Consider the following 26,919-nt stretch of genomic DNA (forward strand, 5'->3'; position numbering starts at 1 on the left):
TCTGTGGATTAACTTCAGTCCTCTCTCACTCCAGAGCAAAGAAATATAACAATTCACCAAGATCACTTGGCATAAGATACGTACAGAGCTACTGGGATCGGTCCCTGAGTCTTAAATGTCAGCAAACAACTGTGGAAAGATAGTGAGAGGGCAGAAGCGAAATGCCTTCTGCTATTGTTCTTCCAAAGGTCAAACCCTATCCAATCACAGAATAGTGTTACCCACACTCTACACAGCAGAAAGAAACAAGAAAAATAACAGGAATGACATCCATGTGTCCTCAACACTGGGTTGCAAAACAGATTTGGGAAACATCTGTTAGAATAAAAGATATATGGCCAAATATGAAAAAAAAAAGAAAGTCAATGTGGATGCACTGAGTAAAGCTTTTTGGACTCCAGAGGCTGATCAAAGATATGCAAACTGTGATAAATATCTCAGAGAATCAATTTCTAATCACTAATGGGAATGGCAAAAGTTAGCCGCAGTTAGACCATGAAAAAGAACTGCTGGATGAGATGTGATAGATCTTACCAAGTTGCGTCTGTTTTGTTTTAAAAACAAGTTGACATGCAACTTCCTGCAATTACTTTTTTTTGTCTGCGAGTTTTAAAAAAGACTAGTGATTAGAAGAAAAGTATGCAAAGTCCTTTTTTCTCTGCTGAATAGCAGTTAAAACTCACGGCTAGATGATCTGCTTGGTAGATTGATGAATAATCCATTATCTCTTCCGGGGGAGAAGCTTAGACAAATACCTGCAGAAAGGCTCTTGAGATTGACACTTCTAGAGATAATCCATTTCATCGGGATAAAGCCAGATTACAACCAAATAACATGTAAAGGCATACCATGTGAAATTAAAAATGTTCTCAGTGTGGATTTAGGGATAATGTGACCTCTTCTCAAGCTCATTGGCAGCATGAGCTCAGGGTAAGAATGGAATGGATGGGCTCTTCGAATTTGTGTCTTTTCCTTGTGATGTTGTTATTCAATAGTATTGATGGCTAAAATGCACAAAGTATGTGAAAGCATAAAGAAACATAGACAGTGATGCCAGGCCCAGAAGTGGTTTGCAGATACAGTTTTTAATGTATCACAACAATGAGCAACAAACATACTTGATGAACTATTTCCAGAAGTTGTTCAAATACCATCTACAATAAACGTCATTTCAACTATGACAACAGGTCTGTGACAAAATAAAAAAAGTTTCAAAACCATGTTATTACCGTAATACGGTACAGCTGAGACCTCAAACATTACAGTAACAAAAACTAATGAGCCTACTCTCTATATATAAAACATCAATAACATTTTTGGTTTAGTTTATTTAAAGTTTTCGCCAGAGAGGCATTTTTTTTATTAAAACCTTGGGGTGCATTTCCTATGTTACCCAGGCGTTGAAAGTACGTATTGTGTAGAATATGATTACGCCTTGATCATCCCTTTGATATCCAGAAGAACAATCCTAATATTAACCTTTAGAAGGTTGTCCTCCTATGCTTGACACTATCCATCCGTACAAAGGTTTTTGTTTTTTTTTTGGCTGCTGTGCAGTTGCAACATTTATGTACAATTACATTATTGGACCATCCTTTGTTTTTGTGTTTTTTTTTTTTTTGCTTTACCAGTCCTTTGTGTGGGAAGCATTCTGGTCCAGGCTAACACCTTAGCGCACGGTGCTAGCTGACAGCTCAGTCTCTAAATGCTGTTCCACATTCAGGGAAAGGCAAAAGCTGAGTTCTAAAAGCCTTTGGAATCAGGACAGTCGCTCATGTTTTGGACAGAGGCAGGATTGCACCTTAGGAGGCAAAGATGTCTCTTGTGAAACACAATCAAAAAGTGTCTTCAGGATTAAAATAAACATTAAAATATTACAAATTCAAATAAGAACATTAAAAAGTCACCAAAAAAGAGAATTAAAAACTGAGACATTTTACCTTAAAAAAAAAAAACAATAAAAAAAAACACCTGTACAGCAATAAAAACTAAAATGAAATGTTACTTAATTTCATTGTTTGAAACATTATTTGATTTAACCTGTCAAACAGTTGCATTACATGCTACTTGTTCATCTCAGAATAAGGAATACCAAAAGCAATACATTTTTGCATTTCTTCATATTAATAAATTTGTACCATGCACAGCCAACTACGAATATGTACAACAGCTTAGCTTTCTTTGTTCACGAGCATTTTACTTTCATACATTAAGCCTTCTGTTACTTTGGAATGAATCATATTGTCTAACTGTATCAATCCAGAAAGTGATTCGTAAAAATTAAACACCCTTGACAGCGTTCACATTCTTTAAGTTACACAGCCAAAAATGAAAAAAATTAGTAAAACAATGTAATTCATGATGAATCAGTATTCTGTCTAGTAGGAAGCTGAAAATGTATGGCAAGAGATAAAAAATAAAACATTATACAGTAGCAGCATAACATCATAAGATAATACTTTGTAATCCAAGTATCACTAAATTTGATGAAAAATGATCTATGTTCATGACATTAACAGAAGTGCCCAGAGTAGAATGGAAGAAACAGCCTAACCACTACATGGCAGTGTATAGGGGTAACACTGTGTTCATTCAGTCCTACAGAAGTACAGGAGAAAATAATAAAATAAAAATAAATTTGTAAAACAAATGCTTTGTCCCCCTTTTTAAAAGCAGCTTTCTTGTTTAAAAGAAGCAAATGTTCATACAATTTTTCAACACATTTTGTCCAACTTGCACTTTTTCAAGTATACAGTACTACTTTCATGGATGCACCAATTGTTACATGTATCTGGATTGTTAGGTGTGAAACGTCTAACAAATGTGTACCAATCTGCTGCTGAACTGCACACGAATAATAATTCAGACAAATGAACAAACAAACAAACACAGAGAACTGATATCTATTAAATTAAGACATGGCCTACCTCAAATAATAATAAAGAAAAAAAGTCAAATCAAATAAAAAATCAAATCAATAAGTGCACTATATTCCAGACACAAGCAAGTACCATAACAGTATAGCAATTCACAAATGAAAAAATGTCCTATTCACAAAATCTTCAAGAGTCTATCAAAACTAGAATTATTACCTCTTCAGAAAAGGGTGTGATGAGAGGTAAAAGAAAGAAGGTAAGAGTTGGCACAGATTATTAGTATATTCTACAAGAAAAAAGGGTGTTGTATATAAATACAGCTTGTGGCAATACAAACACAGGGGCATACACGACTTCACCATTCTAAATTCCCTCAGTGGTAAAAGCATATTCTCTTGTAGGGCAAACTAAAAGGATATGCGCGTGGCCCTGTAACAGTTATATTGTCTCTTGGTACACTACACACATCAAGGAAATGCCTCCAATAAAGCTTGACATGTTTTGGTAAAAGCCATTTATAAGCAGGCTTTGTTGCTGTTTCAACAAATGAGAAATGTTATGTTCTGACCTGAGAATTTAAAGCTACTGAATTACACCTAACTAAACTAAGAGAAATTCTCTTTGAAAGTTCTGGATCATTATCCCATACAGTACATGCTAGCATTTGGAAATCAATCCAGCTGAGGTGCAATTTGCTATCGTGAGAATTTTTGGCTTGAATCAAGCTCCAAAAGAACTTGTGAGAGTTTTCCTATTCCATGTTTTTTTTTGTATACAATATAAGCTCAGTCAAGCATCTGCAACAGTTCTGTCCATAACAAAAATCAATCATTTTCTTGCCAGCATATCAATATGGGAAAAACAATCCTGAGTCAATCTTTTGGTACTGTAATTTTTTGGGTTAGAGAAACTTTGGAACTGCAGTTAAAAGTCTTTTTTTCGTTTAAGCAAGGGATCCTTTTTTCACACCTACACACTGAACATATCCATTCTGATACTACTGAAATTGCCATCTAGGCCGGATGCCGCCTTAGCCTTGACTTTCAAAGCGTTATCTAAGTCATCCAGCTTCTGGCTTAACTCACTATCAGACTCGTCTGAACAACTTTCGGTGGGTAGTGAGGTTTGAACCCCTGAGGTGCTGCACGAAGTTGAGGTAACCGTTGAAGGCAAGGAAAGGGAAGGAGGAGGAGAAGCAGATGGGCAGGAAGCAGCTTTCCTGGCTGAGGCCTGGAAAAGAATATTTGGCCAGGACTTCATGGACAAGTGAGAGAGATGAGGCAAGGTGTTATTAGAAGAAGCTGCAGACTGCGAGGTAGATGTGGTGTTAGGACAGGGGGAGCAGACTGAGTGAGGTAATAATCTAGCATGCTCTTTGGCATTTCTCATTGCTTGTTTGATTGTTTTCTCTTTGTGCAAGCTCGACTGAAGGTGTTGGCCAAGTGCTTCGTTCCCGCTGACGGACACATTGCAGGCTATGCAATTGTACTTGCTCACAGCCTTACGAAGCACTGTCTCTTGCGGATCAATAAACGGGTGTCCAAAGTAACAGAAGGACTTCTGGTGGCGAACTGCTGAGTCTTCATCAGCAAAAATCATCTGGCACTTTCTGCATATAAACTCGTGTTTGATGGATGGAACGATAAATGCATCTGGAAAGCCTGAACTTTTGGTATTCGTTTGGGGTTCTTCATTTGTGCTTTCTGTAGAGCCTTTATCATCCTTAGTTTCAATAGCCTCTTTTGACTTGTGAGAGTTGCTCTGTGCACTCTTTGACTTCATAAGGGGCGTTTTCTGCTGCGGTTCACATTGCTTCTGCTGCTGATGCTGCTTCTGTAAGGAATCCTGGAGGGACTGCTGGTACTGTTGGTACTGCTGCAGCAGGGCAGTTGGAGTAAGCCCAGCGATAGCCTGCGGCATTGCAGGGCCGTAGGGAAACAGGTTTTCCATTCCACACAGAGGAGGGAAGTATCCTCCCTGCACTCCACCAGGAAGTTGGGGTGAGAAGCAAGATGCAAAGCCAGGGATGAAATAAGGCAAGAACTGTCCCCCTAGGAAGGAGCCTGGGTCACCAGCAATGGCATTCTGAAGTGCTTGCAGTTGTACTGGGTCCATCTGTGCCTCACTTCCCAATTTTCCTAGCACTGAAACTGGTGGCGAGGGCTTTTCCCTTTTTTTCACAATTGGGGTCTCGGGACGGGCAGTGTCAGCTTCTCTTTCTTTCACCTTGGGCTTCTCTAACTTCTTGTCTTTCTCTGATTCTTTTATGTGCTGCTCAGTCTGATTTGCTGCCAAAGGAGTGGGAGGAAGAGGAAGTGCGGTGGGTTGAGGAGGAGGAGGTGGTGTCTGAAGAAGAGTCTTGGTTGGGGTACTGCTGAGAGACATGGCAGGAGAAGGGGTGGCTGGAGTAGGGAACCCAAGCATGCCAGCACCAGGAGATGCTAAAGCTGAAATACATTAATATAGATAATATTGAAATATTTGACTGAAAAATCACTCCTCAATTTTGCTAGACATTATTTTGGGGCTATCCCTCTCTAATGGATCCAAGCACTTAATGAAAAGAAGGATACCACAAAAAGAAAGGAAAGATGAAACCACGAAAACAAGCATAGGCATGAAATAAACTAAATTTTTAGGGGTCACAGTCATACTCAAAGTATTCCACATTTTTACAGTCAATGCATGCATTAAAAGTCTATGAATCAGTGAATGTCACAGTCCTTCAAAGGAAGCAACTGCACTGTGTTTGTCATACTAACTCACCAGGTGTATTTGGTGGAAAACCTGGAAGAGAGGATGGCCCATTGACACCAGGAAGAAGCACTGGTGGGAGACCAGATATTCCTGGGTAGGCAGTTGGCAGGCTAAGGCCATGAAGTGCATTATTGTCCACTGCAGGTTGCTGCTGGGCTGGCAAGTTGAGTACGTCGGTTGCCTTCTTCAAACGGTCAAGTTCTTGTTGAGTCATAAGCTGGCGGACAGTGGTAGGTGCAAGATAGTCTTTTTCTCGATCAACCTGGTTGCCCAGGATTTCCTGCACTTTTCCAATGTGCTGCTTTGAAAAGATATGATCGCGAATCGAAAGTCTGGCTGTATACTTCACGCCACATAATGTACACTCAGGCCTTGGCCCATCTGGGGAGCCCTGGCTTATCATGAATGGCTTTCCAATGTTTATTTTGAACTTCTTTTCTTTTGCACGGGCATTCTGGAACCAGACTTGCACAACACGTTTCGGAAGTCCTATTTCACTGCCCAGCATTTCACACTCTTGCATAGTAGGTGTGCGGTAGTCACTGAAGCAAGCCTTTAGGACTTTAAGCTGTAGATTGCTCATTTGGGTTCTAAAACGTTTGTGGCCTGGTCTCTCTCCCCCAGCTTTTGCAGACTTGAAGGGATTGGTACCTCCAAATGGACTGGGTGAACTTGGATCAGCCAAACTTGAAGTCTCACTCTTGTCTGCACTATCATCGAATTCATCATCTCTGGAATTGAAGTAGTCACTGTCTTTACCAGAGAAACTTAATGGGCTAACCATGTTGAAAGGGATTCTATCCTCATTTAAGTCAGAGACTTGAGCTTGGTTCATTTGGTTCTCAATCATTTTCTCCCTTCCATTTACTGTTAGATTCTCAACTTCATTATTGGTCTCATCTCCAGTTGTAGCATCACTCACAGCTGTGTTAATTGAGGAGGTCTCATCAAAGTCAATTTTGTTGGCATCAAAAGAGGCATCTGCAGAACTTATGTTAAGCCCCTCAAGTTCATCACTATGTTCTGTTTTTATGGATGATAAATTTAATACATTTTTTAGTGGCATCTCAGAAAATCTAACTGGAGCAAAAGATGAAGTTGGAGGCTCACTGTCATTCATCTCAGTCTTTGTGGGCATCTGTAAGTAGTCAGCAAAATTATACTTGGGACTTTGTCCTCCTTCATCTTGAGGCATCATTGGACTTGGGGGCAAACTAAAGCCTGCCTGTTTTGCCTCATGCCAGTGTCTTGAGCGAATGTGGCTATCAAGAGCTGACTTAGCCTTGAACAGTGCTCTACAGAAGGGACACTTTTTGTGAAGCTGAGATTGCCCAACTGCTCTAAATTGTCCCTTCCTCTCTCTGGCTCGGGTGTTCTGAAACCATACTTGGACAACTCTTTTCTTCAGGCCAACTTCACGAGCAATGTGATCTAACATCTTTCTTGTTGGGTTTGAATCAAGTAAATATTTATCATACAAGATCTCAAGTTGCTCTGGAGTAATGGTAGTCCTAAGACGTTTATCTCTGTGCTGATCTTCTGCACTGTTAACACCATCTTTTTCATGAGATCCATCCTCTTTTTCATCTAATTTACGTTTCACAGAGTTAGAGTTCACAGCAAGGCCAGAGTTGCTTGGAGTTGGCATCTGAGACAAGGCTCCAGGCACGAGTTGACCAGTCATAAGAGAGTTATTTGGATCAAAGATCATATAGGGCATATCCAGAGGCCTTTCTAAAAACTGTGAGTGTAGGAATTGGTTCTGGGCAGCAAGAAAATGCATGTGCTGGTGCTCCTGCCACAGCTCTACTGTTGGGAAAGCGATTTTGCACTGATCGCAGTGGTACTGTAACATTTGAGGTGGTAGGCTACTGTTAAGAGAGGAAAGTGCAATTGAAAGAGGACTTGATGGGACAATCGTAGACTGGGGCTGGGAATGGGGTCTTGACATTTGTGGTTGAGGTAATTTTTGTGGTGGAGGCTGTGGGGTTGAAGCCTTGGAAGATTTTAACTCATTTAGATTCTTGGGGGTTTGTAAAGGGGCAACCTCTCCCAGTTTGGGTTTTTCATGGAGGAGGTCAGGTTTGGGTGAGGATTTTCCTACATCAGGTCGAGGCGAAGGCATCAAGGGAGAGCTGGAGCCAGAGCTGCTTGCTGTTACAAGAGAGTTTTTTGCTGGCTCTGTTGGCTTTGCTGAACTTTGCTCATTGTTCTCTGTGAATTCCTCTGAGTGGTTTTCATCTCCAGCTTCATCATCCTCATCTTTGTAGCACTGCTTCTTCTGGTGAGTAATGAGGTCAAAAATTCGGGGGAAAATGACACTGCATTTCTTACATTGGTACTGCATGTTGTTGGTCCTAATGTATCGTTCATTTGTTAGTTCTTTCTTTTCACTGTCTTTCATATCTGTTTGGTTCTCATAGCTCTTGCGTGCCTTCTGACGGGCATTTTGGAACCACACCACAATCACTCGTGTTGGCAGGTTGAGTACCGTTGAGAGCTGCTCAATTTCATCATCCTTGGGGTAAGCATTGGTATCAAAGAAATCTTGGAGTACTCGCAGTTGATAATCTGTGAATCGTGTCCTTGATGACCTTTTGTTCGCCGTAGCATCAGTTCTGTAGTATTCTAGCATGTTCATTTGGGATTCAAGTCTGATATCTTCCAGTGTGGTCATGGGTGGAATGTTAAAATTGTAAGGGGAATCTTTGCTTCTTTGACGTTCTTTGAAGAGAGTATTGCGGAACCAGTGCTTTATGACTTTCTGTGGAAGGCAAGATCTTTCTGCCATTTCTTGAATCTGTTCTTCGTTGGGTGAATTATTGATGTCAAAATGAGCACGGAGGATTTTTAGCTGATCGTCTGTGATTCTGGTGCGGGGACGCTTGAACTGAGACTGTCGCAAGAAGTTTGGATCCAGTCCCAGTTGTTGTTGACATAACTGTGTGAGGTCAGAAGATAAAGAGTCCATTGTTGGAAGCTGTAACGCAAGCTGTGGGGGTAGCCCAGGGTGCTGCACTGATTGCATCATCAGTGGTGGGAAAATTGGCAGGTCAAGAGAAACAGGGAGCTGCACTTGAGGAGGTGCAGTGGGAGGTGGTGGAGGAGGTGGTGGCACTGGCTGATGAGTTTGTAGAGGTGAAGGAGATGGTGTCTGCGATTTTCCTCCAGATGTAGTGGCAGGGACAGCAGTCACTGGGGCAGGAGGAGGAGGAGGAGGAGGAGGAGGGGGTGGTGGAGGTGGTGGGGGTGTTTCTGGAGATGCTGGGTTTATGGGATACAGTTTGTCATATGCCTCCCTGTACTGCTGTGCAAACTTCTCCAGCTCTACATATGGAAAGAACTGCCCATGCACATGTTCCTGATGGCTTTTGAGAATAAGCATGTTGGAGAAAAACTTTCCACACAGCCCACACTCCAGTTTTTCAGTCAACTCTTCCTCTCTATTCTTTTTCTGGGTTTTCTGTCTATTCTCATTGTACTGAATGACCAATTCAAAGCCAAAGTTCTCTAGCAGAGCTTTAGCAGCATTACCTCTAGCTCCTGAGATGATGCGTGGTGGAGGAATTAGAGGTTCTGAAAATTTAGGCTTTCTGGAATCTTTAGTGTCTTTTGCACTATCAATATCACTAGCTAAATCCTGCTTTGCTTTGCTCTCCTGCTTCTCTAGGTGCTCTTCAGCATCTCTGGACATTTGAATCTCAGACAGAACAATGTGGTTGGACTCAATTTTAGGCTTGTGACTCTGCTGCTGTGTTTTCTGCTGCTGCATTTGAGACTGGGAGGCCTGCTGCTGAGCTTGCTGCTGAGAAAGCTGAAGCTGTTGCTGTTGGCCCAGCAGATGTTGTTGCTGCATCTGCTGCTTCAGATCTTCTAAGAATGATCCAGTCATACCAGGCATCCCAAATGCAGCAGAATGCAATGCAAGCTCAGGGCTGATATTAAATTCAGCACCAGGGATGTAGAATGGGAAGAGGAACTGGGGCTGCTGGAATTGCATTAGGGCCTCTGGTGTCATTGGGAAGTGTGGGAAAAAAGCTGGGTTCAGAAACTGTGGCTGAAAGAATGCAGCTTGCTGCTGGAGTTCATGCTGCAGTTGCATCTGAAGCTGTGCTGGTGACTGGGTTGGTGGGTGGGTAGCCTGCACAGAGATGTGATCAGTAGTTTGTTTCGTGGTAACTTCTTTGACATCTACAGTGTTTTCTTTGCTAGAGGATACTGGTGCATTTGCAGAATCTGCATTTCCCTGATTAAGTGGAACAGGGCTTTTGGATGTAGTACTTCTGCTGCTACCACCCCCAGTACTAGTACTACTCTCCATTTTGGCGGTTCGTGCTTTTGTCTGATGAAGTACAGACCTCATGTGAATCTCCAGGGTTGAGCTTTGGCTATAAGCAACATTACATGTATTGCATTTGTATGGTTTGTTGTCAACACTGTTGTTGTTTTCCTGGGGAACTGGGCTTGAGGCCTCCTGGATAACTTTCTTTAGCTTATGCAAATGTGAGACAGAATTGTAGTGAACAAGGAGAATGTTCTTTTGGGTGAATGACTCCTTGCATACTGTGCATTTGTATGGACGTGATGGGTCTAAAAACTTTTCAGTGGTGAAATTTGGACCTTTCCTAAAAGGCAAGGTCCGCTTTGGTTCTGAGCCCATGTCATCAAGCAAGGAGCTGCTGTCACTTCCAGTTGGACTGGCCTTCCCTTCTTGGTCAAGTTCCTCATCTTTGTCTAGCTCATTCTCAAAGGCTTGTGCCTCTTCCGGAGCCCGCATCTCACTTTCAGCAATATCACCATTTAGGGGCAGGTTCCCACAGAGCTGCTGTACTTCGGCTTCACTCAGTTCAGGGTGACCAGTCTCCAAATGCTTTCGGAGGGCAAGGAATGTCCTGAAGCTGCGCTGGCACAGACTGCACATGGTGGCTGCACGAATGGCATGGTACTGGGAATGTATCTCAAGCTTCTGCATAGTCTTGAAAGCCAGGCTGCAATGGTTGCAGCGATATTTGTAAACGTGGCGATCAGAGACTGAGAGCTCCTGCCGCTTCTGCAGATCACTAAGATGCTCCTGCAGGGAGTCTGGGCTCTTCCTGTCTTGACCACTTGCTTTCTTCCAGTCTGGGGCCTCAGCTGCCTCCTTTGGTGGTTTGAGTTCCTCAATGGCAAGTTCAACCTCACTTTTGTCTTGGCCTGTACTGTTTTTCAAATCCTTAGAGCTGTTTCCTGTTGAAATTCAGAAAAAGGAAAGATTTCAGAATTCTTCCAAAAACATTTAATTATAAAAGACTACTATTATAACTTTTCTAAGGAATATTCTGTAATGCCATTCATACATTTTTGATGACACTGTGGCTACATAAATGTGCTTACCCATGGGTTTTCCCGATCCCTCAGGGATAACAGCTGAAGAATCCATCAAAGATGGTACTTTGTCTTGTAATGATGCAGACAGCAAGGAATTGGACACTGTAACATCTTGGCCTGCAACCTGAAGAAAACAAATAAAATAAAAATCAGTTATTGTTTAAGATAAACAATAAACACAAATATTTACTAAAATAACAGATTTATATAAAATTGTAACCTTTAAATAAATTAGAGATATACTGTATGGACTTCGTTTTCAAGAAAATCGTTTTCAAAACTGCTCTTTTTTATTTTATAGGAGGAGAACTTTCAAGTTTATAATTCTTTGAAGAATATGCTAGGCCTGGGAAATGCTTATTCAAGTTATTCCCTGCCAGCCCTGCCATATTATGATCTAGTTAGTAAGGCTGACAGTTAAGGCAATTCTTTTTTTTTTGTATTTAAATTAAATGAATGCTGCACATACTGTCATAATTAACTTCTCCACACAGTCTGGAGCCACGCTATGAAGGTGGGTGAGATGCAGCTGCAAATGAATCTTGTTGCTGAGGATATCCTGACACAAGGGGCAGCTGATGACCGGCTGCATGGAATGCTGGGACATGATGTGCAGCTGTAAATGGTTTGCATCCTTGTTACTGTAATTACAGTATGGGCACTGCTGCACCTGAAAAGACAGAGTTCATCATAGCATTGCCATGCATTACAGCACTGCTCCAAATGACTATACATGAATGACACTGCTACACGATGACTTAAGGAAATCAAATTCCAAACAAAACAAGACCTCAAATGTCTATAAAATCTAATTTCCTCCAATTCACTTCAGTTTCATTTCATGTAACTTAATTAAAAATGTAATGAAGTAAATAAGTAAATGAACTAACATGAATGTCTAGAATTTCAAACTAGAAAATTGCAAAGTGTGTTAACTTTCAAACTATGCCTGGTTCTCATTACATGAAGTAAGTTTAAACTTCTCACTACCTGTTTTAATATAGCACTTTCAGAAATGGTTCATTAAGTCCTATACCACTCACACAGTGCTTTTTAATATAACTGAAAAAAGGCAATGAATCTAATCCAAGAATTTATACACAAAGATGGCTCAGTCTTTTTTATTAAGTCCCATTTTTGCAAACAGACTAAAGTAACTAACCTGCTCATTGGACAGTGTCTTCTCTTCAGCTGATTTGGGCCTCTTGGGTGGATTGTCATTTTCTTTCTCTTGCTGAAGCGACCGCTTCCCTGCTGTAGCAGTCCCTAGAGTTTCCTTAGCCAGTGTATTAATTCCTGTGAATAAACAGATAGGATATCTTCTGTCACAAGCTTATTCTGGACTCCTGATGCTGAAAATCTCCTGACAGAGGTACAATGACCCCACTTTAATAAGACGGCACATTCAGGTAACATAAGCTTATTGTTACGAATGTAGATCTGATAAAACGTATTTGGGGTGACTCACATTATGTAAGACTCAGATTATGTAGCAAGTGAAATGGACATTATATATTTAATAAGATAAGGCAAAAAGCAGAAATTAAAGAAGAATTTTAATTGAATAACTCCACAGACAAATTGTGCACATTGATTTTGAACATGAACATGGAAAAAAAATCTATATTCACAAAAAGCAAATGAATGAAGATATTCACAAATAAATAAAGGTTTAAATTCATTGTTATTGCATTGCAGGTCACAGTACCATTATTCAGTTCATTTGGGGGATATAGACAGCCAAATCACCATTCCCAGTATCCCCCTGAATATCCATGCCTCATACTGCGTATTAGAGGGGGTTGCCATGTTATTTCCATTTCAGCTGAGTTCAATTCAGCAAATCAGCCCCCAGTTGTATTTAGAGTATGGTGCATAGAGTGATAAATCTTTCATTACCCCTGTATCCTCAGATAGAGACAGTGTCCTAGCCTCCTCAGTCAATGCAATTTATCCCCTCACTGCATATACAGTGCACAAAGAGAGTCCTGCTCGCTGTTCTTTGCTTTAATCTGGTCACTGTAGGCTAAATGTGTATTACTCTTATGAATCAAAGCTTAGCAAATCAGTCACCGAAAATGGATGGTGAAAAAAAAGCCCTGCATTTATTTAAAGTATATTTCAATATATGCTGCGTGTTCATGCATTTTAATTATTGGTATTACAAGTATTCTGCTTATTTTATTGTGGTCTTACATATCAGGAGCCAGATATATTAGTCTGCCAAAGAAAGTGACACAAGAGGGGGAAAAACCACTAGGACACAATACAAATTTCCAAGTGTATCAAGAGTATGGTCTGCAGTCTCAAAGAGCTAGCTAATCTTTTTTTCTCTCCTGGACTTGATATCCCTGCTGCGTTGGGTGGTGTTAAGGGGGTGGGTGGATGTCACATGCATTTCATGACAAACAGAAAACCTCATTTGCGAGGCTCCCCAATCTCATTGCTGTACCGCATCATCTGACCTTTTTTCTCCCCCCTCTGTTTATTAAGAAGATTTCTAATTTTAACTTTCAATTTATGCCATCTTTCAGTCAATCTGCAACTAAATTATTTCCCGGGTGAGGAGGCGACTCCTGGACAAGCGGTTGCAAATACATTTCACAATGCAATGTCCCTTCCATTGATTGCCATCATATTGAATGTAAAAGTATGGTCTGGGGGCTAATCTGCTCTACATGAGGATCCATCTATATGATTTATTTTCTTAATCAACACTCTGCTTTCATAAACATTTAAAGCCCTTTGCAGATGGACACACTAATCAGAAAAAAAATAGTTTAAATTAATATACTATATATATTATATTATATATGTGTGTGTGTGTGTGTGTGTGTTTAAGAATATCTACACACAATAGTCTTTATGTTCATGTAATACTGTGTCAAGACTCAATGGCTAGACTTTTTGTTTACCCCACACAAAATTAGAATGCCTTTGTCTTTGTCTACAGAAACACACAGAGCTTTGAAGCAATAGAGAAAATAATTGTGACACCACAGCCCCCATCTCATCCAAATGACAAATGTCTTTGAGAAGCAGGACCTTGCTTGATTAGATAAATCAAACAGTGATTTATGACAGTCAAGCTGTTTGCATTACAGGGACCAGAGCCACAGACTGGCCACCCATCTTTATTTACAACTGTCAATGGGATTTTTAAAATCAAGCAACCTACACAATACTTCTTTAAACACCTCTGATAATTCAACCAAACTAAAAGAAGAAAACAGAAACCATGCTAATGTTATCTATCTGATGTTCCTCAACTAGAGAGAGAGATCATTTTTATTCCTGTAAATTTTTATTGTTTGATTTTCTCCATTTTATATCTCAAAGCGCAACCTAACACGACTGAGATTTCATATTAACAAAAACAGCACAGCTTCACTTTGGAAGCTCTGCAAAATAGTACTGTGCACTTGTATATGACAAACTATTTTATTTCAAAATGTCTTTCCCCTGCAAATTGCAATTACACAGTATTGCTTGATAAAGGCATCATAAATCTACTATACAATTTACTGGTCTTCAGTCCAGCCAGTCTGGCTGAGGTGACAGGGCAATAAATAAAGCAGGACCCTGGGACTCTCCGAGAACTTTAGTGATTTACAAGGACAAGAGGTTAAGGTGACACATTAGTGTGACCTACAGTTCAGCAGATAACATTTGAATACCACACTCTAAATTCTCAGCTTGCACAGTGCAACCCCGCTTTCTCTGAGCTCTCGCAAAAAAAAAAAAAAAAAAATCAAGAGTCCATCAGCTTTGCCATCGCACTTCAGACGAGGCGTAAACCGACTGATGTCATATTTGGCAAATCCTACAGGACTCTCTGAATTGATTAAGTCAGTAACAGAAATCATAGCTGTAGGGCTTCAATGAAATATGCAAATACTTTTAATTTATTTTAATCAAATATCTGGAAAGACAGAAATTGAATAAATGCTCATTTCAGAGCTGGAAACATGCAAATGCTAATGGTAAATATGCAGAATTCGATCCGTCTTGCATTTTATTTAAATCAGCTGCATTATTTTAAATCTCATAAGGAGCTGATTTAAAAACAATATTTAATTTCCCTGTTAATTTACAGCTAGTCTGCAGAAAATGTTCTTAGCAATAATGACAGCTAATTTTCATCTTTGCTTGTGTTTGCTGATTTATCCCTTTACCCTAAAGCCAACACACTGACAGGCTTCCATGCTACATCTAAACAGAGCACAAAGTAATCTGGAGTTGATCCAGATTAAGACATTTGCATGGAAAATGCAATTTGGATTATAATTAATCCACAGTGACACTAGATTAAAATGACAAAATGGGCTGTTTTGAGAGATGCTGCATGTGAAGATGAATATTATGAATATCTCTACGTATAATCTTTAATATGCAGGAGTCTGGTGTTTTATATTCAAACCCACATTTGTTCCTTTGGTCCAAAAACACATTTAACATATGGGTTCAACAGAGCAACCCCTAAAACCCATTCTGACTGCTCCTCAAACTAATGGATAAAAAAAAAAAAAAATTCAAAACAACAGCCATTTTGGGACGGATATTTTCTCATTTCTATGTAAATACTGCAGCCTTGAAAAAAAGAAAACAAAGCAAATTTTATTATGCATATATTCACATTAAGATTTAAGAACAATAGTTTAAGTAGAATCTGCATCTCGACCGCAGCGTTAAATGACGCCGCATGTAATAGGTCATGTAAATGCATTGAGTACGAGCTGCCTCAGAGAAGCCTGTCATGGCTATATGGATAAAAGATAAACGACTGGCTAAACTAATAGGCTCTGTCCTGTTTCAGCATTTTCCTTTGCTCCATTGAACCCAACATTATGTAGCTAGGTATGGTGTGCATGAAAAGACGCCTAATGTAATATTCATTTTTGACCATATATTTCCATCTCATACATAAAAAAGCACATATGAGTTCTTATTTGGCAAATCAAATACAACAGAGCCTTAGGTAGTGATGCCAGATGCTAGCTCCAGGGACTGTTTCCTGATCTCAACACAACGCTGTTTTGTAAGGATTGTTGCCCTTGCTAATGTGCTACCAGTCAGACATGTACACAGATCTGCAGTTCGAGGACAATGAGCTCTGATAGGTGGTGTGTTGGTTGAATTAAATAAGAAGGGGAAAAACGCTATCTAATCCTATGCTTATACAAAATTAGTATGTCATCAGAGAAATCGCAAGAACAGCAAAGATTAATGAAAGGCGCTTAAAAATTACAAGCGCACAAACTGATTTGATTAAAAAAATAATCTTGGTGGTCACTGCAGAATATTCTATGCCTTTATCCACATGGCTATGATTTAAATAGGTCAGCGGGTACTGATAGCATTCACATGCAACACACACATGCAGCTGTTATTAGCAGGAAAAGCCCCATTGGAAGTGAACAGAAGAGCAAAACAGGTAAGAGAGCAGTGTGTTAGTACTGAGCAACACTGGGGACGGTACCAGGGTGGAAGAAAAAAAGACCAAAACTAAAGGTCTTACTGGTGTCCTTCTCTGTTATGTTGCCTTCTATGGAGTCCCTCTTGCTCGAGTCTTTGTCCTCGGCCGCGGCCAATGAGGAGGCTCGTGGGGATTCCGCGCTGTCTTCACCTGGTTGTTCTACAATTGAACACAGGAAAGGCAATTGGTTACCCAATAGGGGTTAGGGCGACTGCTTTTGAATCGTCTGCTGTGTGTGTGTGTGTGTGTGTGTGTGTATATATACAAAATATACTAAAAGACATTGATGCAGGGGGGTCCGTCTGGTTTCATTAAACCCGGGACACTCTAAAATATAAATGTTCTTCACACACCTCTCCAGATTGTTAGCACTGGGCAGATTACATGGAAATTTTTCTGTAGGCTCAACCACCCCCGCCGCCACCCCCCTCGTGTTTAATAATTCTGTGTATCTTTGCAGCACTACCAGTGGATTAATCTGTTTATGCTGTTAGGTGATAGGTCGAGGCCGTGCGTCTCTAATCCCTGAAAGGCCTACTGTTCCCTTTCATCTAGAGAGCATTTGTCTTTCACTGTGCTGATGTCACATTTTAATGAATTTTTAGCAGGCTGAGTAATGCCAGATAACCACTCCTGTCTTTCCCCCTCCACCCCATGCAGCTTCCATCACACGGCACACGACAGGGGAAGAAAGAAAAAGAGAGAGATGCAGAAAGCAAGAACGAGGGGGAGAAATAAACATATTTCGGAAGACCCCGCGAGAAATGAAATAAATTAGGACAACATGAGGCAGGAAAATGGCTTTCAAAGTGCTGCGCTCATCCATTTTATAAAACTTTAATAACCATATAAATTGACCACGGGGAGGCAAAAGGGTCACTGGTATATTTGCATACAATCACTCAAGTCATTGTTTGTAAAGCAGAGGGCCCCAACTCTGCAGATACATGATACAATTAACCCTTTCAAACTCCCCACACGGTGCTGGCACCGACGTTTTAAGTGCAATACATTAAGTGGAAATTATATACAGCATGAAATTTTCATGGCAGATGCTGGGAGTGATTGAAAGGAAAAATTGTGCTGCACTCTAGTCCTGATGTTTTATTAATAATATTCTGACAACAGGATGAAATATCTCCTGTCATTGCTGGCAGCCGGCTGCAAAAATTGCTATTTTGGTGCACATGTGGTGATGGTGTGCTCTAATACATCCTGCAACAAAGGCACTGTCTGTGTGTGTGTGTGTGTGTGTGTGTGTGTGTGTGTGTGTGTGTGTGTGTGTGTGTGTGTGTGTGTGTGTGTGTGTGTGTGTGTGTGTGTATGCGTGTGTGTGTGTGAATGTAAGACAGTTGGGGGGTATCTTTAGATGTACATGCCACATTTCTGCAAAAATAAATGGCATAAATTGCGGCGTTTGTGCTTAAGGATAGAAAAGACTGTGGTGTCTTTTCCATAAATATATCGATTTTATATATATATATATATATATATATATATTAGAATTGATATGATTATTTAAATATATATATATATTTTTAATAATCATATAAATTCTAATATATATATATATATATATATATATATATAATGACTATGCAGAAATATGTATGTCCTCGAAAAGTGTAGGCAAGTTATAGGCATCAATGAAACAAATGAAACAAAAACAAACAATACATTGACTTGTTGTTGTTGCTCTTGTTGTCTAATTAATGTTTCTGTTCGCCACAAAATAGTCAATATAATAAGAAAACATAATTAATTAGCCAATCATATAATGAATTTGACTGCAATTTGAATAAACTGACAGGCCGAACACTGTAGGAATTAGACATATTTATTTAACCTCAAATATCTTGATATTTATAAAAAAAGTCAATAAAATAATATTAAAAATGCTGTCATTAAAAACAATTTAAATGTAACATATCACTAAGCTACACTTCATAGTTATACATTTCATTGCATAAAATATGTACATACTGTAACATTGTTTCTCATTCTCTGTGCCTCACTGTTTTTTATAGTCTAGACAGGTCTGGGGTTGAGTGTTGTGGGGAAGGGTGGTATTGGGGCTCTTATTAAAGGGGCTCTGGACAGAGCTTACGCCAGTGTCAGGACAGAGGGCTAATCAGAGAGAGAGAGAGAGAGACAGAGAGTTTTGCCATAGTAGGCAGATGGAGGTTAAGACCAGCTGGATGTCTGTGATCATGACCAGATTTCAGGCCGTTAATAAAAGACACACACACACACTCATACACAAACACCACAGCACAATGTCACACCCTTAGGGTACAGGGGCCAGGCTGTGGCACATTCCCTTTCTTTCACCCCATCTCATCCTCCCTCCTGCAGCACTCGTCCTAAGCGTGAGGCGCTCTCTTCAGTAAGCTAGATTTACCGACCCAGTCCCCCTAGCTGGGAAATTAAGTGTCAAAGTGCTAGTGAGTGTCTCTACCTCGTGGGGGGATCAAATTTTTAAGGCAATCGTGGAATGTATTAATAAAACATGGAGTGTCACAAAAAAGAAAAGGGCAAATTATGAAGGTAGTAACAGAAGGAATAAGGGATCTGGGTCTCATCTGGGTCTCATCAGACGGCATTTTTTTGCTCTCTTTCCTTCCACTGTCCTTCTTACTCGCCCTCGTCTTTTAGCAGGGTGTTCTGCAGTTTTTCTGGTATGCATTTCAAGAGAGAGAGAAACTCCCAGACATGCTTTCCTATACATCATAGTGGTGTCTGCCCCGCGCCTGACCCTGGCAACAGTTTTAGTTATCTGAATGCTTTACAGAGGCAGCATGTCAGCAGCATTGGAGCGGTGCAAGGGGGGTTCAGCAGACTTTCTGCCCATCAAACTTAATCGCAAACAGCAGAGCCATAGACAACTTTGACTGCCCCCGCCATCCCTTTCAAGCAAAACCCGCAAACACATCAGCCACACATCTCCGACAGCTCTCTGTTCGCCAGTCTCCCATGAGACCTGCTCTGATGTGGGATGATCGGTACGCTGGAGGAAGACTGGGGTCAAGAAACCATTGCAATTAAACCAATGCTGTGTTTTGGCCTCATCAAAATGCACCAGTTCCCTTTGCACAACTACCATAACAAAAAAAAAAACACAGAAAAGGAATCCATGGAAATTTATAAAGATGACGGTCGAAACTTTCTTTTCATGAAAGCGACAGGCCTGTCCGGTATTGAGAGAGCGTGATGATGGCCGTGAAGGGTAGGCTGATCCTTCTCTCTTCTCTAGGGAACTATAACACCTCAGTCCAGTCATTATCTGGCCAGAAGAGACAACCACCATACACAAACGTGGATACCCCCAAAAATGATTGTGCTCATTAAAATGTGTCCCCCACCCCCACCTCCACCTTAGACTCATGGCTTAATTATGGATCTCAACAAAGAATAACAAAGAACTTAGAGAAGCTAGGCTATCATAAATGCTAGCATTACTTTAAAGACAATTTCTTTCAACTAATTACAACCAGATAGCATTTTTGCAAACTTAGAATTTTTCACATTTTTATATTTTTAATTAAATTATAATATAACTATTGATTTTAAACAATGGGACTATTATTATTAATAGCTATTAATAGATACAAGTATTAATAGTTCTTTGTATGATTGTCATGTCTTATAATTTTCCTGATCTCAATGTTCGTGAAAAAGCAATCTGGTTGTAATTATGATTTCTGGACTGTCTCGTCTTGTTGAGGTGTAAGGAACACTAATTTCCCTGCACACCACAGGTTGGCTCTGAGCTGCCCACGGTTTTCATGATGTCACATTCTTTCCCCCCATGGTTTTCATTTGAGCTGCTCCGTTTTAAAGGAATCTTTGAAACTCGAAACCCTGTGCTACTTTGTTAAGGGCCAGTTGTAATACTTTCAGGATAATAAGCTTTACTGACTTGTTGATCCAACGTCAGCCCCACTCAAATCTTTCTTTTCTTTGGTTTTTTCTTTTTTTTTTTTTTTAAATTTCAGTGTATTTAACAACCAATTAGATCTTAACCAGATGCCGTTAATGTACCATGTCTAAAATACTAAACATCCACGCAGAGAGCAGGCCCTTTTCCCTTCACGGCGCTGCTGCTGCTGCTGGGAGACACAAGAAAGCTGCTCTGCACATTCACACAAACTCAGCTGCTGCAGGGAACCGCGGAGACGTCCAAGTAAATTGCATATTAACTTAAAGATTTTGCGATAACTGGTGAAAAATGCTCTTTTCTAATATTTTATAGTAATAAATTAAATTAAATCCTAATTCATTTAGAATCTCTTCTTGAATTTCACTGCATACAGCCCACTTGTAAGAACATCAAGCAAGATGTATAACAGTCCTTAAGCACTTGTTTGCTAATGATGAAAAGAATATTTCATTTAGAAATTTTGACTTAATACTTAAGAATGTTTTTAAAATCTTTATTCCTCGTCTTGCTAAATCAAAAAACCCCATTACTTCATATGGTCCCTATCAATGGCTTTTCTCTGAGGAAAAGCAAGCACCCTTCCACTGCAGTAAACCTTATGCCTCAGCAATCAGAAAACGTATTTTGTTGCTGTCAGTTACTTTCTTCCAAAAAAGTTTTCCTATGCTACCAGCTGATGCGCTCAAACCCATTAATCACCTCCATCAACTGAATAAACATGATAAAGATTAAAGCTTCTGCTTTTGCTGCACCAACACATATTCCCCCCTTCATTTCTGCAGACTTCTGTTTCTGCACTCCCCCACGTAAGGGATATTAATGGTTCCAAATACCTAGCATTAAATCTTTTAAAGAATGCATCTTCAAAGGTTTCTACAGACAAACCCCAAACACCTGCATCATACACAAAAAAGTATTTTTGTGTCTGTGCCATTCGGATCACCTGAGGCATCCGGAGAAAGGAGGCACCGCGGCCAGGCTTACTTTAGTATTTGAAAATAATATAAAAAGATTCCTCCTCGTTCTGATCTTCCCCCTCTCTCCTTGCTCCTTTCGCTCTCTTCTTTTTTATTATTCTCCATCCAATATTTATTCAAGACATGATTATAAACATCTGTCCGGGTAGCCGTTTCATCTACACAGGAGCCAAAAGGGCTGGAAATTTCACACACGGCCGCCAACATGACCTCGGCTCAGACGGAGCATGACACTTTTTTTTCCTCTCATGCACTGCACGGCTTCCTGTCTGTGACGTCTGAAAAGCACTGGGGGCCAGGGTTAATGGCCCTTCCAATCTCTGTGATAAGAATTAATTTTGTTCTATTACCAGCAGTTATCAGAGGATGCTGCAGCATCACTTCAGCAGGAGGTTCAATCAATGAGAGAACGTAATGAAGTAACCATCTCTAGATCTATTTTCTTACTCAACTCTTATCAGACAAATAAGACCTATCTGTCACCTCTGTGCAGGTCTACTCTGGAAACCCAGAAAGCCTCAGCCAAACCTCTGACCGCATTGCGAGGAGAAACAGACGACTGAAAAGGCGGTCTGGCGCACATGCAGATTTTTCAAATATACACAGAGAGCTGCATCATCCTTTGGAAAGAAAAGACAAGAAGGAAAACATGGACCGAAAAGTACCAAAACTGACTACAATGGCAAATTCCATAAGCAAGTTATTATAATCGATCAAAACAGGGGTCATTTACGGGTTACAGTGGCCCTGCTAATGTTCAGCAAATTCCTACGGGATAGAAATGAAGTTCTCCATGGCCACATCTAATTAGATAAAATCTCGGGCCAAAATTCTGAATGGAAACGGGGCTGACAATAGCTGGGCAGCTCGATCTGTGACGATGGCTAGGAGATGGCATCCATAGAGAGAAATGAATGAGTCTGTGCGCTCCCTTCCAACTCTATAAAAACATGCAAAAAATGTCCATTTCATTACTTGCTAAACAATGTCATATGGGCTGCACTGCCCTCTAATAGACCCTGACAAAGGAGTACCAGCAGACATATGCTTTAAATAAATAAGATTACCCTGATAGACAGAGGCCTCTGACAATGTTCCTTGTTCTCTCTCTCTCCCTATTTTTTCCCCCTTCCAGCGCCTGTCGTTCTTGCCTCCATTTGTCTGATACAGAGAAAATTAGAAGTACAGCAGATGCCCTGCTTTCAGGGGCCCATAAGTCTCTTTAATGGCCTTGAACCTGTAATAAAAGGACATGAAGGCGTTCAAACATGACGTTTTTCATGTGTTCTTGCATTAGAGAGATCTTCTGCTTGATTTTACGATGACCTAATACAATTAAAATGGCATAAACGTACTTTGTAATTAAGGACACGCTGTATCTGTGTCAGAAAAGACAATGAAATTGCCTGTGGGCCTTTAGGAAGTGTCAATGGCAGTTTCACAACATACTAATTGTGGCTTATTGATTGAATTTGAACAAAGTTGTTTTAAAAAAAGAGGAACGATGAGCGAATTATGCCGGGCATAGGCGGTCTGCATACAATTTGAATTAAAAGAGTGCAATCAATATTTAAATGACTTTCAGCATTGATTTAAAATTTACTTTCAATTAAGATATCTGTTGGACTTTTAACTACAACACTTAGCCATTGAGGAGGAAATAAGGGAACATTTATTGATACTCTTAAACACCACTGGCCATTCTGCCATCGATTCGGTCATTTGTGCAGCATTGGTATGCAGGAGGTTCTAACTCTTTCCTTCCAGGCTCCACACTAACAGCCCCTGGCCCTGGCCTTAGTGGAGGACTTAAATAAATATATAAAGCCCAGACCCATCTCACTGGACAGACAGACGGAGATTAACCTTTATCCAGAGCTAAGTCAAAGGCATGTTATCTGCGGAACTGTTTGGAGCTGTAATTACATGGGCTCCATGTTTGTAGCCGATCGAATGGAACTCCTCACGCTGCGTCGGCAGTCCGGAGGGGGAGAGACTTTCTGGCCGGCCTAATCAGGTAACAGACACCTTTTGTTTTGGGAGCTCATTGATGGATGAAATCTTTATCTGTAATATTGATCAGCCGGGACTCTAAACTGTCTATCTTGGCTACTGGAAGCTCTAACAAGATTGCCAACTGGAGTATATCAGTTAACATTTAATCAATGACAGTTTAAGACTCAGATGGTTTAAAAAGTCAGTTTGTTTTCCTCCTGCTCTGAACGATTAGGGGAAGGATTGCTCAGAATTTATCATCCACCATCCAAGACGAAGGTCTGCATCCTTGCATGTCGGAATGTCAAAAGGCAAAGTAGGTATGAATAATGAAAATGAAACAAAAAGTTAAAAAGATACCTCAATCCATTTCTATTACACAAACATGCGCTTACGCCACCCACCCGATATCATCGCCATACATCAAACAATAGGGTGGATAACCACAACCTGCACCCTGTCTGAGAGAAAAATACATATATGCGCCATTTTTGTAAATGTAGAATTTGTGCCACCCTTGCAAAATAAAGCAATGTTAGAAGCAATGAGATGTCAGCAAGCAAAGCATGCAATCCGTTCAAATTCCTTTTTTTGGCTTGTCTGCTGTTTGCGCAGTTCAAACCCCTGTCCCTCCTTTTCCGATTCTTCCATTTTCCTTCTCCTACAGGATCGGGACCAATTAGGGTCTGAGCTCGTCACAATGGCTAAAGCGGCTGTCACTCACGCTTGGACTTCATCGCCCCTGGCATATGCGATCATTAGCTATTCATTTTCTTGCCTTAGCTGTCCCTTAAAGAGAAATGTGAGTGGGTTAATTATGTAAAACATCAGTGTCGGACAAAAACGGGAATGTCTCAGAGAAAATCTTTTCATCTCCCGCCTTCTTTAATACCTTGTTCTGCTTGGAAAAGTACAAGCAAGCATATATAGTGTAATGTATAGGGCACAAATGTGATTAAATTTGATACCCACAATCCAACATGTGCATGTTTACAGTTTTAATAATCACAGTGATCAAAGCTTATAGCCTTCTGTGATATTAAAAAAAAGCAGACAAGGTTTCCTTTGATTTGCATCTGATAAGGTGCTTTTGAGTGACTAAAAGAGGGATGTCCTTCCTGGGCCTCAGATCAAAGGCACTTCAGTGTGAATGTGGCACCAGAAATCTTTGCTTCCCTCAATGTCGAGTCAGTAAACACAATCGTCAGGCACATATTATGACAGCAGCAATTACACAGAGGTGCATGACACTATTATTGCCATTTGCCAGAGAGTGATTATGCTAATAGAGAGATGTATAGCAGGTGGCATGCATCCTGGCAGCTGCCAGCCAGAAATGCACACACACGTAGAGGCCACCCCTTACACACGCTCTCGCTCCTGCCCGTCTTTCTAACATTGTGAACAATGCCTTACAACCAGTCGGTCCCAAGATATGTAATTAGGCCTCACTTTGATTTAACACTTCCTTATCACATCAAAGCCACTGGAATTAATACTGAAGGAGAGGGAGAAAGAGACAAAAAGAGAGAGAGAGAACAAGGGAGAATAAAGGGGAATTATGAAAGCCAGTTTCCACCTCAGAGAAGAAAAAAAAACATGTACAGGTAATTGTGAGATAAAGTTTAAAATTAGAAATAACATTTGCAATTCTGAGAAATTTTAAATATACAATGAAACTGTGAAATACAAAGTCACAATTATGATAAAAGTCACAACTGTGAAACATTGAGACATATTGTGAGATATAGTCAATATATAAACACAAATTGTAAGATATTGAGACAGACTGAGCAATATCAATTTAAATTGTTAGATATAAAGTCAAATTGCAAGATATTAAGTCTGATTGAGAGATATAAATGCAAACCGTTAGATATAAATTCAAATCACAAGATATAAAGCCATTTTGCGAGACATTTACATTGTGAGATTTCAAGTCACAATTATGAGGAAGAAGTCAGAGTTGTAAGAAATTAAGACATATTATTTTTACTCTGAGGTTTAAACGGACTTCCCTAGGGAACAGATCTGCTTAGATGTTAACAGGAAGTAGAAGAGGGGCCTTGTATAAAAACAGGTATATCAATCAATCTTTTATTACAGACTCAAGGTCCAAAAAAAAAAAAAACACGCAAAAACCAAGACAATAGGACAACAAATACAGTACAACCCACAGCATCTACCACACACAATAAAAAGTTACAAAATGCAACATGTATACAGCACGGTTCTGTTTTTGTTTCTCTTCTCTAAAATCTTGAAAGCTTTTTACAATATTTGCACTGTACATACAGTTTTTAGATATGAAAGTACACTTGTTGAAGTGTGTGTGTTTAGCAGGCTTCTGCATAACAGAGTGCTGTGGCTCTAGTAGCCCTGTGTGTTTTTAATTCCTTCAGCCGGGTTATTGAAACGGAATCCCCCCCGCTCTGCCGGCATACTCTGGCGAGGGGGAAGCCCCTCTCCTCATCCCTGCATGGATCCTGCCTCTACATGAAAGCCCCGGAGATCCCCACCAACAAAAATCAATGTATGGATGTTCAGAGCAGTTTTCAAGGTTTTGTAAGACAAATCTTCGGAGCATGAGCTGGTTTAGTGCTATCGAGCCGAGCTTCGATCAGCCTGCCCCGGTGAATAAAATGAGAGGGCCTTGCTCACTTTACCAGCCTGTGAAATGAAGACAGGGTGCCAGCCGGCCAGCAACTTCCCTTAAAGGAATGTAACCTGAGTAACTCCCCCTCCACAAATAACCTCCCTTAATCTAATGTCAGATGCCGCCTCCAAAAGCCGATCCCAGATCAGGATACAGCATGGCATGGGAGTTATCGCTTGCTAGGGGCTGCATCCTCACAGAGCCCTTTGTATCTAGTGCACATTCTTCCCCTAATTAGAAGAGATGGGTGATTATACCTTTAAAAGGAGGCTACTGTTTGCAATTGTCAATTGAGGCAGGAAGTCAGTTGTCAGTTGATGCAAATAAATTAGATTAATAATGAGCACTCATATAACATTTTATAACCTGGGGTAAAATGAAAAACAAGTTTAAGCAAAATTATACTGACAAACAGTTATTAAAATAATACAACTTGACATACTCCATAAGGGCCTCTCTTAGTGGCTTTGTTGACAAATCAACAGGGAAGACATTGCATATGTCTTTTTCTCTCATTTTTAGGTAATTAGGTTATTAGTGCTTTTGAGGAAATTAAACATCAGTTTTTATCAGTGTGTCTCAATGTTATGGTCTTGCAAGTAACCTAGTACAGATTGCATATTGAGAATTGGGAAGGCAGATAAACTCTCTATTCCAGCCACAAACGTCTAAAACAGTTTTGGGAAATTTCTTTGCTTTGTGGAGTTTACAAAGTGGTTTTCATTGAGAATCACAAATAAACGAAAAGGCAGACTGGTTTAAGAGTTGCGCATGTGTGTTGTTGGGTAAAGGAAGGCATCGTTAGCTGACAGGTTTCAATTTCACATCCGCGATTATCTCATCCCCAATTCCACGCAAGCCAAAATCTATAAAAC

General features: G+C 40.2%; 1 protein-coding gene across 2 annotated transcripts in view; it reads right to left on the bottom strand.

Moving 5' to 3' along the window:
- Positions 1–1,061: 1,061 nt before the first annotated feature.
- LOC132124008 (zinc finger homeobox protein 4-like) overlaps positions 1,062–26,919 on the bottom strand; it is a 73,487-nt gene continuing 47,629 nt past the window's right edge. The window contains exons 5-10 of one of the 2 annotated variants that reach the window (XM_059534727.1): positions 16,519–16,635; positions 12,163–12,296; positions 11,470–11,670; positions 11,007–11,124; positions 5,643–10,859; positions 1,062–5,323 (exon numbers count right to left, since the gene is read on the bottom strand). In XM_059534727.1, coding sequence (XP_059390710.1) covers positions 3,846–5,323; positions 5,643–10,859; positions 11,007–11,124; positions 11,470–11,670; positions 12,163–12,296; positions 16,519–16,635 — 7,265 coding nt within the window. In that variant the 3' untranslated portion in view covers positions 1,062–3,845. The remainder of the gene's footprint in view (positions 5,324–5,642; positions 10,860–11,006; positions 11,125–11,469; positions 11,671–12,162; positions 12,297–16,518; positions 16,636–26,919) is intronic. The other variant, XM_059534728.1, reaches the window with a different exon arrangement.

Source organism: Carassius carassius, chromosome 42 (genome assembly GCF_963082965.1).
Source record: "Carassius carassius chromosome 42, fCarCar2.1, whole genome shotgun sequence".
In the NCBI taxonomy this organism is placed as follows: domain Eukaryota; kingdom Metazoa; phylum Chordata; class Actinopteri; order Cypriniformes; family Cyprinidae; genus Carassius; species Carassius carassius.